This window comes from Glycine soja, chromosome 16, assembly GCF_004193775.1.
Source record: "Glycine soja cultivar W05 chromosome 16, ASM419377v2, whole genome shotgun sequence".
NCBI lineage: Eukaryota > Viridiplantae > Streptophyta > Magnoliopsida > Fabales > Fabaceae > Glycine > Glycine soja.
In genome coordinates, this window is record NC_041017.1 from 1,430,715 (window position 1) to 1,444,074 (window position 13,360).

The window sequence follows — 13,360 nt, forward strand, 5'->3', positions numbered from 1 at the left end:
TTACGTAATTTGTATGAATCATACGGATCATGTAATCTGTATGAATTATATGGATTATGTAATCTATAAAAATAAAAAACATTTAAGAATATTTTTGAAATTCTATTTTAATGCTAGGTGCATAAGTAATATGTTTGGTGCACCTAGCAAAGACTGATTCTTGGAGATAACTATGTAAAAATTTTCTTTTCTTGGAGAGCATCTCAATGGATCTCATTCCAAAACAAAGTTCCTAGCTGCAACACCGGTTCTCTCACTGTACACTGAGTCCATTTGCAAAATAAATTATTAAAAAATGCATGGAGATGACTTCAAAAAGTAAAAAGTAAATATTGGGAGATCCATTTGAAAAACTTTTATGAGTTGCTTGGTTGGAGTAAAAACTTCATTGGATTGTTTAAAGTAAGAAAAGTGATGTGGTATTATATGAAAATGTGAAATATTATTAAAAAATAGAAGAGAAATTTTGGCAAGTTAGTGGGTTGGAGATGCTCTTACAAAGTTTTCGTCTAGTCTGACATAAGGCACATGCGCCATTTGTTTAGTGCACTTCTAGTTGCATTTTAGAATGTAAATTCATATTTCAAAATGAACTTTCTGAAATAGAATAAGAAGTGCAAGAAACAACACTCGACACATGCTCCCAAAGATTGATTGTGCAATATTTCCAAAAAAAGAAGAGAAATAGGGACATATTTCTAACATTTATTTTTAATATTTGTTTTACTATTATTTAAAATGTGTTAGAAATTATAAAATCACAAAATGAGTTTATTAAATAAGAAATAAAACCCATAAATTTTTTGATTTCAAATGAATTTTAATCAATAATGAAAAACTGTGTTTAAAAAACGTATTGATATTATTACCATTTACTAAAAAAAGGTTAAAAAATAAATTTTCTGATTTCTGAAATGAGTACTATTTACTAAAAAATAGGTACAAAAAGAAAAAGTCTCCCTCAAGCTGCACGGTATCAGTGCCAAAAGAAACTCGCTATACTGTGCATAGACAATTTATTTATATGACATTTTTTTAAAAAAACTATTACAATAACATAAGGGAATAGATAACAAAACAAATTATGGATTCTATATGTGCAAAATAACGAAAAATACTTTCAAATTCTTGCAAAACAATTCAATAAAAACTTAAATCACACGAATTGCTGTCACAAAAATTTATTAGAATAACTTGCATAAAAATTATGTGATAAAATTTAAATTTTAAAAATATACTTTACAATTTCTCAAAAAACAGGTATAAAAAAGATTAAATTAAAAAATGAATATACCTTACATTTTCTCAATAACTTTTCTATTTATATTTATCATATAACTCATGAGAAAATACTAAGCATAATTTTTTGTATACCATAGTAATGATACAAAAGTTATTTTGTGTACCTTTATTTTCCTTACTATTACTTTTTCCAAAACTGAATTTACTCAATTTTTTTCTTTTATCTAAACTTTGGGAGAGAAAATACAAGATCAAATTGTTTTTTTTTTCTTTCTATTTTCAGTTCTCATAAATAGATACAAAAAAAAACATCATCTATTAAAAAAATATAAAAAATATTTTTCAAACCAAAGGAGCTATTATTTTCTCTTGATTCTAAAAATCATCATCTTTATTTTTAACTTTACCAAGAATGCAAAGTCATTTACGCGGAGTCGCGGACTTTAAGATCCTGCACCGATTTTCACGGTCCCAAAAGTATAGAAGCGAAAAGAATGAGTGAGTCTATTAGCACCTATTAATTTCATTTTCGTGAATATCACTTGGAAATTGTTATGACTCTACAACCTTGAAAAATAGCACAAACTATGTAATCATGTGCTAATCTATTGACTATATAGTAGGACATAATGAGTTTGTCTTAGAGATCATGCAGATATTGTAGTGGGGGGCATAACAAATCAACAAAACAAAGCAAAAAAAAGCATATAAATGGACTAAACAAGACTCAGTTGTTTTGTAGTATTGAAAGAACAAGGAATTGAAATGGTGGGCCAACAAAGAAACTTGGAGGACAAGAAAGATTGCAAAATGGAAAAACCACAAATCAAAGTACTAGCTCTCTACAACGTGACCTGTTTAGCTATTTTTTTCTTTCCCTTGGTTTTATTTGAATTGCATTAATCCTTCTGCACCACATGCTATTATATACCTAGTGAGAAAGAAAAAAATATATACATTATAAGATTTTTGATGTGATAGGAAGAGAAATATAAAATAAATAGAAAAACGTTTCTTGATTGAGAGAATACTATTATAAAAAAAAATTTCACAATAATTATTGGACACTTTTCATGACGATTTTTAATCGTCCTCGTAATCACGGTTGTGAAAAGTGCTGATTTTTCATGATGATTTTTAAACAATTTTAAAAATTTAATTTTTATATCACCATTTTCAATCGTCTTCGTAGCCGCTTTGTGAAAAGTGTTAATTTTACACAATGATTTTCAAACAATTTTAAAAACTTAATTTTTACATCGATTTGCATAAAAATCATCTTAAAATCTCTTTTCTTTTAAAAAAATTAAAAATTATCTTAGAAAGTAAACTTTCTAAAAATATTTTATAGAAAGTTGTCTTAGAATATTTTTTAAGTTAAAGATTTAAGTCGATTCTTTAAAAATCTTCTTATAAAATAAAGAAATGAGAAATAAATAATTAATTTAATTGATGATACAATGCAATAAAAAGAAATTATTAATATTAATTGAGTGTTTGAAATTTTTGAATGTAAAAATATAATCACTCAAAATAAAAGATGTGTATTTGTGGGGTATTTAAAATGAAGGGATATCACTACTCAATTCAATCAATATTTTTTCTCAAAAAAAAAACCAATTAGACTAATGAATAAATTATGAAAGAAAAACATGATGTGATGTGACAGTTGAATTAGTTTTTGTTTAAATGATATATAACCATAAGAAAATTTGAAACTCTTACTTATTATAGGTTTTGGGACACATTTCTAAGACAACATCAGTGATGGAGTTTGAAACACCTCTTCACTGTGTTTGCTTGTCAATGTGCACATGTTGAATGCGAGGTGGAATGTGCTCATATTAATTTATCTATTAGTTAAATATTTTTTTTAACAAAAATATTAGTTTAATTTAATTTTTTTAAATACTTGTGCTACAATATATAATATACTTATTAGTTTAATTTAAAAAATTTAAGAAATCACACAAAATAATGTGTAAACTAAAACAAAATAAGATTGAAAGGCAAGTATATTGCACGGGTAAACACAAATGTATTTAGTGATGAAATTATTTCCTAACAATTGACACAAGGAAAGGCTTTTTTATATAATAAAAGAATACATATATTATCATGTGGTGGTGATAGAGACTCATAACGGCTTATTATAATAGCCTTATAGAATGAGAAGATGCGTTGAAGAACCATCTGTCCATTTCATAGAAAGTGACCCCTGAATTAATCGTGTGAGAAACAAGATTTTTATTCTTACGCGGTTAATGCCATGTATTGTTTATTAATGTATACACTTTACGTATTCAAAAAAGCATACGGATTCTACCTTGGAATTGTATATAGCAAAGCATAAAGACATTTTTCATGGCTTCAAAACAAATAGGTCAAAAAGCAAGTCAAGTTTTTGATCCAGGGAGAAAATTAATACTATATCATTTGTGCAAACAATAATGTAATTCTGAAATAAGAATATATGTAAATTAAAATAGAAATTCTATTTCAATTCCCTAGTTTGGTAAGACAAGGAAGAAAATAGCATAAAAAGTAAAATTATGTTGTTTTTTCTATGTGATATGAAGTAAAATAAATTTTGAGTATGAATCACATTTCATTTTTTTTTTCCATAATCAGAATCTTATGACGTCGGTATTGAATTTTGAACGACATGACATTCTTTGTGAAGTTGTTTAAGTAATTGAAGAGCAATTATTGGGTTAGGGGGAAGCACGCCTAAGGCCAAGGAAAAACCATCAATTTCATTGAGAATTTATAGTAAAATTTACATCAACTTTAGAGACAAACTATATGTAAATTTACATATTCTGTTGTTGCTGATAAATAGAGAAAATCTAATAATTGAACTCAAATTACAATAACTAATACATAATTTTAATATAAGAGAATTTACAATATTTAAGACATCTTATTTAATCAATTGATCTAGACCTTCTTCATCAAATTATAACTAATATGACTAGAAAATTTGAGTAGATGTGTAATTCTTGCTGAATGAAAGAAATAATATAGAATAACATAAATATCTCTAATAAAAAATTTGTATAAAAGCGAATAAAATACAAATTTTTCCCCTTTAAAAGTTAACTCAAAAAATGATAAAATAGAAAGGAAAGCACATCCATGTATGATAAATTGATATGAAATCTTTCCGCGTTTTTTCATTTTTTAAAAATTTTCCAAGGGTAATTTATGAGCTAAGCCAAAAGAAGACTTATCAACTAAAGTGAGTCAATGCCTTTGATTACAAAAATATTGATTGAAATTGAAGACTGAAGTCTGAACCCCCAAACACAACACAACACAACTCAACTCAACTCAACTTAAACTCACACTTCATTCCTTCCTTTACTCTCTTTGGCACCTTCTCCATCACCATCATCACCATCTTCCTTTTCTTTTGTTCTCTCTCTCTCTTACTTGCAAACAACACAGTTAACTTAACTGTTGAACAAAAAACAATGGAGAACATAATTTCCATATGTGATCACATGCCTGTAGGATTCAGATTCCGTCCCACAGATGAAGAGCTTGTCGACTATTACCTCAAACACAAGCTTCTGGCTGATGATTTCCCTGTCCACATCATCCCTGAAATCGACCTTTGCAAGGTGGAACCTTGGGACGTACCAGGTAATGCTAACACTAAAAACACCTCCTTTTATCATCAAAACCACTTCACTGTTGTTTTGACTCTTTTTTCTTGCTTCAAATTTTGGTACCAGGAAGATCAGTGATCAAATCCGATGACCCAGAATGGTTTTTCTTCAGTCCTGTGGATTACAAGTACTTGAAGAGTAAAAGGTTTAACAGGACAACCAAGCGTGGCTTCTGGAAAGCCACTGGGAATGACCGGAAAATAAGGATACCGGGCACCAGCAATGTCATTGGGACTAAGAAGACTCTTGTTTTCCACCAAGGCCGTGTTCCCCGTGGTGCCAAGACCAACTGGGTTATTCATGAATACCATGCTGTTACCTCCCATGAAAGCCAGGTTGGTTTGCAATTATGTTTATGAAACTTTGTAGCTGATTGACTCGTGTGATCCATATAGCCATCCTCGTTTGGTAGGATAAGAATTTGTTGGAAATTGGAAATTGTCTTTCTAATAGATTTTTTGTCACTATAGTTTGTAATTTTTAGGCTTTGATTTTATTTCCTATCCCATTGGTTGTTCTGACTTTAGAAGGTTATATGGATCCTTTGTTTGAATTTGAATCCCATGTTTTTATTTTGTCTGTCTCTATTCATGACCCAATTTTGTCCATCTGGCCTTGGTTGATGATGACAAAGGAGGCATTTGGGAGAGTTTATTTCAATAAGCTTTGTGTGGAAGCTTATCATAATGAGTTCTTTTTATTTCATTCCAATGAGCTCCTAGATAAAGCTTATGCATAAGCTCTCATATGACTTAGGATAAGTCTTTAATTAAATCTTTTATGTAAATGCGGTCGAAATTCATCATCAGTTTTCATCAAAGACTGCCAAATTGCCAATTAATTTCTGCTGTAAAATAACTCTTTTGGAGAAAATTAAGGCTGTTTTGCTGCATGCCCTACCAAGTCATTCATTTTTAGTTTTTGCTGTGAATAGAACTGTTCAGGAAATAAATTTCGGTTTTTGAAGTGTTAGCTTGATTTTCCTTGGCTTTTTATTTGTGCGAATTGTATCAAATAAATGCTGATTATCCTCCAAGTTTTGCAGAGGGCTTTTGTTTTGTGCCGCTTGATGAAGAAAGCTGAGAAAAAAAATGAAGGGGGAATTGAGGCACCGTCTTTTGATGAAGGGGAGCCCAGTATACACATGGTTTCTGACTATGGAAATCCGGCAAGAGCAGAAGGCATTGCATCTGTAAGCTGAAGTATTCTTCATGGACATATTACACTCTGCATGTGAAAATGCTGAAACTGATGCTTGTTTTTTAAATATATTCTTTTCAGGTAGATATTATTCCTGGAGTAGATATGGATGAAATCTTTCGGGCAGTGGATCAAGCTGAGAAATTCTCCCCCCCAGTACAACAGTCTCCAACTGGCATTGGGCTGGAAGATTTTTTCCCAAACTCTCCATTGTTCAATGCCCGTTTTGGAAGTGAAAACATCAATATGCAAACTTCACTTGAAGTTACAGATGACGAAGATGAGTTGGTAAATTCATTTTTGGTTTATGATGAAGAATTTGTTATCAATGAAGAAAGAAGACACTGTTTTGTCAATAGTTCCACCCAACCAAAGTCATTGAGAAGGGTATACAATGAAAGCAGTGAAATGGATGCTGAAGTTGTCTCTAATCTGGTAAATATATATTGTTCAAAATGTGAATGATATTGAGGAATGCATCTCTCTTTGTTTATGAACTATTAGTTGGTTCTATAGGTTAACATCGTGCGCATTATGGTGATGTGAGTTTTCCCACATTTACACAATGTTTAGACCTGTTTACTTTAGTTTTATTTTTTGTTTTTACCTTTTTCATTACAAAATTGGCATCTTGTTTTCAATCTGTTTCCTATTGTCAAAGATTTGTACAGGAAATAGAGAAAAAACAGTTTTTCCAATGTTTCCTGTACAAATCTTTAAAAACAAGAAATTGAAAAAAGGTGGTAGTTTTGTAATTAAAAAGTGAAAACAGAATATGAAATTTGGAAATTAAAATAGAAGTAAACATGCCCTTGGTGTTTTTCTCCTATAGATTCTAAAAAGAATTAAATGTTTGGTTTGAGTTGGTTTTGAAGTTCTGTTGTGAGTCATGACTAATGCTTGAGTGAGGGGAATAGTTTGGAAAGGGAACAAGGAAATGGAGATAAAGCAATCTATTTTTGTTCTCCATTTTTAGCGTTCCTTTCATCTCTTCCCCAACATATACCCGAAGACACCAGAAGTACTCTTTTTATGGGTTTGTGACTATTTATTTTTATTTTTTATTTTATTAGAGCACTTCAAGAATTGACTTCATTTGCTTATCTTTTTCTGAAATTACTACAGAATGAACACATTAGTTCTGGTGAATACCCTGCATTGAAAATGTTTAAATCGTCACATGATGTTGTCCGTGGTGGCCCAAGTCGTCTAGCTTTGAACCAAAAAGCAAACAAAGAGAAAAAGGAGAGTATCATTCAAGATGATCTTTGGGCAGTGGAGACATCCTCTTGTGACTCAACTGCAGATGAACCAATTGAAATTTCTAGCTCTCCTTCCACTCCAACAAGATTGAAAAATCAGTATCATCTAAGACCAGAAAACCTCATATTACAAAGAACTGTAGCAGGAAGACCTCAAACACAGAAGGTTTCAAACAATGCAGTATCCCATCTAGAGGTGAGAAAACCAAGCAGCTATGTTAGAAAAACTAATATCTGTTTCTTAACCGAGTAAGCAGATGGTTCATTTGATGTGATTCTCATTTTAGCATACTATTGGTAATACTGTGCTGCATGTGATGTATTCTGCAGGTTCAGAAGGAATTGCTCACTGTGAAATCAGAAAAAGATCAGAAAAATGCTCAAAATACTAGTTCAAGAGGGAACTTAAAAAACAAAAGCCAACAATCCTCTGATGTCAACAACAATGGTTCTTTCTTTTACATGGAGATGACTTCAAATCAAAGCCTATTTCCACGTTCGGTGTATCTTGTAAATGTTGTCATAGGGATTTTGTTGTTAATAGTCATTAGTTGGGACGTATTATCATGTTAGAACTTAGAAGCAAGGTAGTGTGTAGGAAGGGCTGGTAAGGGTTACCATGGTTCCTTTTCATGTAGTTCTGCTTCTGCTTCATGGCAAGCTCATTATTATAAGATAAGTAAGGTGTATAGTTCACATGTATTTTGCACTAATGCTTGTTCACTGCATCATTCTTAATGAAATATCGCTGCTTACTATTTGTTGCATTTTCCATTATCATTAATTTTGCTATTGCAATCTTGATACCTGTATAATTAAAATATGGAGTATACCCTAAAGTGGTTGTCTAAAGATTGGCACTATAGTTGTCCTTCAAAGATTTTTTTGTCACCAAATTAGTCTTTGAAGGATACAAAACGGTTACTATGTTTGGGGTTTTGTGTCTCCACTGGTGACACTAATATTTTGAAGACCAATTTTTTGGGGTTTACTCCTTAAATTTGTAATGACATAAACCTTAAGACTAAACAAATTTATTTTGTTTCATGAATTTTGAACAATGCTATCGAAATGAACTACCTTGTTTATAGCTAATCTGTTTGGTGGTTCTTAAAAGCAGCGTCAAGTCATACAGACAACATATCTTAATAAGCCTATGTTGGCCTCTACTGAAAATGATTTGATGCTGCTAAAAACATGCTGGTATGCGTGTCAAGTCAGTTGTTCAATATGTAGTCAGCACCAGGATTCATTTTCTTATCCGATAAAGACCTCTAAGCAAATCTTTACAAAAAAAAAAAAATGATTAAGAGAATGAACATTAGCTGAAATTCTAGTAAAAGTGATACTCTTTTGTCCATTAATAAGTAGGGCCAAGTTCTTAATATGCCTAATTAAAAAATGTCACTGAGTAGAAACTAACCTAAATCATTATTCAAAAGAAGTAAATAGCAAGTAGATATGAAAATTTAAGCTATCCAAAGCTTCATTTATTTATTCAGCATTTTAGGATATAAAAGGCTGATTGCTGATACAATCTGTCAGACAAGCTGACATAGGCTGTGCATACAGAACAAGAAGTTTGAATATATAAGCTTCGCCTAACGACTATAGAAAGGGAAATGGTGAGAATTAGAGGAAGATTGCAGAGCCTGAACTGAAAAACTCATGTCTGCATAGAATTACAGTTGTTTGGAGTGTGAGCAGGAAGAATCCTTTTTTAAGGACCCCATTTTGTATTTTGCCTGTTTGTTTTTTTATTTTGGTAGAATTTGTTTTGATAAGATTGATTTTGAATTATTGAACGTGATTCACATATAATCTCGAAATTAACTTCAAAATACAAAATTTATATTAGAACGTGTACATGAACTGCAAAATTGATTCTCTACCGGACGTTTAAAATTTTTTTACCTGTAAATTACAATTATCTAGTGAAATATCGATTTTATATAGCTTCCAGAATGTTCATTTTTCATTTGTAAGTTTCAAAACATTGTAGCATAGATAATTTACTCATTGACATGATAAGCCAACAAATATCTATCAAGACAACAGTACAACATAGTTTCCTATGTTTTTGTTTTTGTATTTTCCAAGGATAACTTGTTAGCTAAGGAGTAAAGTCAGTCAATGTCTTTGCATTATAAATTGAGGACCACCACAAACCAATCTTATAACTCCTAAACTAGAAACACAGTGAGTTAAGTGTTCACAAAAAACAATGGATGATATTGTAGGATACGGTTTTCGTCCAACAGATGAAGAGCTTGTGAAGTTCTACCTCAAACACAAGTTGCTCGATGATGATCCCTGTGTCCACGTCATCCTCGACGTTGACCTTTGTGAAGTGGAACCTTGGGACGTACCATGTAATCTAAACACTAAACACTACTCCATGCATCTTCATGTTACCTTTATACTTCAATGTTGTTTGATTCTTTTCCTGTTTCAAATAGTGTTATTAGCAGATTCAGCTGTGCGATTCAATGGCCGTGAATGGTTCTTCTTCAGTCCTGTTGATTACAAGTATTCAAATAGTAAAAGGGTTAACAGGACAACCAAGTGTGGCTTCTGGAAACCCACTGGAAAAGACCGTGGCATTAGGAGCAAGGACACCAACAATGTCATTGGGACTAAGAAAACTCTAGTTTACTATCAAGGCCGTGTTTCTAGTGGTGTCAAGTCCAATTGGGTTATTCATGAATATCATGCTGTTACCTTTCATGAAAGCCAGGTTGGTTTGCTTTATTCAGCAAATTCTAACACTGCTTGGAAATAATAATCTCTCTACTAGATTTTTTTTGTTCACTATAGTATGTATTTTTTAAGCTTTGATATTAGAGGGCCATTTTTATATTAGAATTAAAAAAGTAACTCTAGGCTATAGTACATAGTCAAGATTTAATTTCAAGTAACTACTTAAAACAGACATGACTTTTAAAAATCTTACATGATTTGTAAATTTAACCGACAATTTATGATAAAATTTAATGAACATTTAGTCTTCTTATCCTCTCATGAAAAGAAAAAAAAGAATCTTAGAGGATGAGATTCCTTATTTCCTATCCTATTGGTCGTTCTGGCTTTAGAAGGTCATTGTTATTGGATTCTTTGTCTGAATCCCATAACTTTTTTTTTTGTCATACTATTCATGGCTCAATTTTCTCCACTTGGTCTTGCTTGATGACAAAGGTGGCATGGAAGAACTTATTTGGGCTTATGAAAGTGACTCATGAACCTCTTTTTAGCTTATTTCCTATAAATTTTGCTTGGAAGCTTATCAAAACAGCCTTTTTTGAGTTTTATTCTGATGAGGTTCTGCATAAAGCTTATCGATAACCTCTTATATGACTTATTGGGTAAGCGTTTAATTAAATCTTTCATCTAAGCACTCAAAATTCATCATCAGGTTTCAATCCACTGCTATCAATTTCTTCTGTATAATTCTTTATAAGAAAATGAACATTTATTTTGCCGTAGAATTTTTTTGCTGTTAATAGAACTGTTCAGGTTCAGGAAATAAGTTTCTGATTTGAGTTGGCCTTTGTTTTGTGAGATTTGTATCAAATAAATGCTGATTATCCTAAAAAAATTGTACAGAGGACTTTTGTTTTATGTCGCTTGATGAAGAAACCTGGGAAAACAACTGAAGGTGGAACTGATGCACTGATCTGTGATGAAGGGGGGCCCAGTAGAAGCATGGTTTCTGACTATGAAAATCAGGCAACAACACAAGGAATTCCATCTGTAAGCTGAAGCATCCTTCATGGACATATTTTACACTCTGCCATGTGAAACATGCTAAGGAGATATAAGGGTGGTTGGATGATTAAGATAGAAGGGAATGGGGGAAAGGTCGCGGGTTCGATTCCCCAGCTAACAAATTAACAACTAACATTTGCCGATAAAAAAAAATGTGAAACATGCTAACAACTAATTCTTGATTGTGTGTATATTTTTTTTTTCAGGGAGGTACTTTTACAGGAATGGAAACAACCTTTCAGGGAATGCATCTGGCTGAGAAATACTTCTCCCCAACACAACAGTCTCCCACTGGTATTGAGCAGGAAGAACCATCCTTTACAAACTATCCATTTAACAATGCCTATTTTAGAAATGAAGACAACTTTATGCAGACTCCATTTGAAACTAAGGAGGAAGATGCGTTCCTGAATTCAATTTTTGTTGATGAGAATTTAGTTATCAATGAAGAAAGTATGCATGCTTTTGTCAATAGCTCCACCCAATCAGAGTCATTGAGAAGGGTATATTGTGAAAGCAGTGATACAGATGCTGAAGTAGTCTCTGAAAGGGTAAAGAAATATTGTCCAAAGTCCAAATAATATTGGGGAGCAGATCTCCATTTGTTTCTGAACCGTCATATTGGTTTATTAAGTTAAAATTGCAATGTGCATTGTGGCGATGTAAATTTTTGCTACATTTTTTCAATGTTTAGTGATTTTCTACTATATAGTCTGAAAGGGAACTCTAGTGAAATATTTGGTTTGAGTTGGTTTTGATGCTTTGTTGTGAGTCATGATTGATTCACGGAACATTACTGAGTTAGTGAATGCTTGGACAAAGGGAATATTTGGGATAGGAAATAAAATGTCGATAAAGCAATCTCTTTCTATACCAATTTTTACCCTTCCTTGCATCTCTTCCCTAAAATAAACTTTAGGTCTTCAAAACTACTCTTTCCTTGGGTTTGTGATATTTTTTTATTTTATTTTGAGCACTTCAAGAATTGAATTCGTCTGTTTGTCTTCTGAAATGATCACAGGATGATAATATTGTTGATGTTTCAACAATGTGCAACGAATATCCTAATTCAGACGGATACTATTCATCAGAAAGGTTTGAATCATCACATGGTGCTGTCCAAGATAGCTTATGTCTTCTATCTACTAACCACGAAGCAAACCAAGAGACAATGGAAAGTATACTCCAAAATAATTTCTGGGGAATGGAGCAATCCTATTGTGACTCTACTGCAAATAAACCTTTGGAGATCAATTATACTGAAATTTCTAGTTCTCCTTCCACTCGGAGGAGATGGATAAATCAGTATCATCCAAGACCAGACTACTTCACATCCCAAAAGACTGATGAAGATCTGAGACACAGAGGAAGGTTTCAAACAATGCAGTATCGCATGTAGAGGTGAGAAAATCAAGCAACTGCATTTAGAAAAATGAAGATTACTTTCTTGGCCAAGTAGGCAGATGCTTCATTTGAACTGATTTTCATTTTAACATACTATTGATAATACCATGCTCCATGTAATCTATTCTGCAGGCTCAGAAGGAATTGCTCATTGTAAAATCAGAAAAATGCTCAAAATACTAGTTCAAGAGAGAACTTAGAAGCCAGAAGCCATCATCCTCTGATGACAATAGGAAAGGTTCTTTCATCTATGTGAAGACTGAAGATTACTTCATCAAGCCAGAGCCTATTTCCATGCTTACTATATCTTGTCAATTTAATGGTAGGGATTTTGTTGTTAATAGTCATAAGATTGGAGTGGGAAGTATTATCATGTTACAACTTCGAAATACAAGTACTATGCATGAAGGGCTTGTGAGTGTGTCACCATGGTTCCTTTTCATGTAGTGCTACTACATGGCAAGCTCTGTTTTAGGAATTTCATCATTATAAGATAGGTGAGGCTTATAGTTCATATGTATTTTGCAATGAGTTATCCTTATTGCTTCTTTCTTATCATAATGAAATATCTCTGCTTACCATTTGCTGCCTTTTCCATAGTCATTATTTTTGCAGTTGCAATCTTGACACCTGTGTAATTAAAATATGAAGTAACCCCTAAAGTGGTTGTCTAAAGATTAGCATAGCACTACAGTCCTTAAAAGATTTTTTATCACCAAATTAGTCTTTCAAGAATACAAAATAGTTACCAAGTTTGTTCTTTTGTGTCATCACATTAGTTCTCCATAACGACAAGTGCGGTGCCATTTTTAA

At 32.1% G+C, this 13,360-nt stretch overlaps 2 protein-coding genes across 2 annotated transcripts; both read left to right on the forward strand.

Annotated features, from left to right (window-relative positions):
• The first annotated feature begins 4,514 nt into the window (after window positions 1–4,514).
• Window positions 4,515–8,145, forward strand: LOC114390609 (NAC domain-containing protein 62-like). Its single transcript, XM_028351410.1, has 6 exons — window positions 4,515–4,890; window positions 4,983–5,251; window positions 5,962–6,108; window positions 6,198–6,551; window positions 7,242–7,574; window positions 7,709–8,145. The coding sequence occupies exons 1-6, from the start codon at window positions 4,719–4,721 to the stop codon at window positions 7,949–7,951; spliced, it is 1,518 nt and encodes a 505-aa protein (XP_028207211.1). The 5' UTR covers window positions 4,515–4,718; the 3' UTR covers window positions 7,952–8,145.
• Window positions 8,146–9,552: 1,407 nt separating this feature from the next.
• On the forward strand, window positions 9,553–13,137 carry LOC114390610 (NAC domain-containing protein 76-like). Its single transcript, XM_028351411.1, has 6 exons — window positions 9,553–9,750; window positions 9,838–10,115; window positions 10,982–11,128; window positions 11,350–11,694; window positions 12,165–12,544; window positions 12,680–13,137. Exons 1-5 carry the CDS (start codon window positions 9,603–9,605, stop codon window positions 12,540–12,542), a joined length of 1,296 nt encoding a protein of 431 aa, XP_028207212.1. The 5' UTR covers window positions 9,553–9,602; the 3' UTR covers window positions 12,543–12,544; window positions 12,680–13,137.
• The last annotated feature ends 223 nt before the right edge of the window (window positions 13,138–13,360 follow it).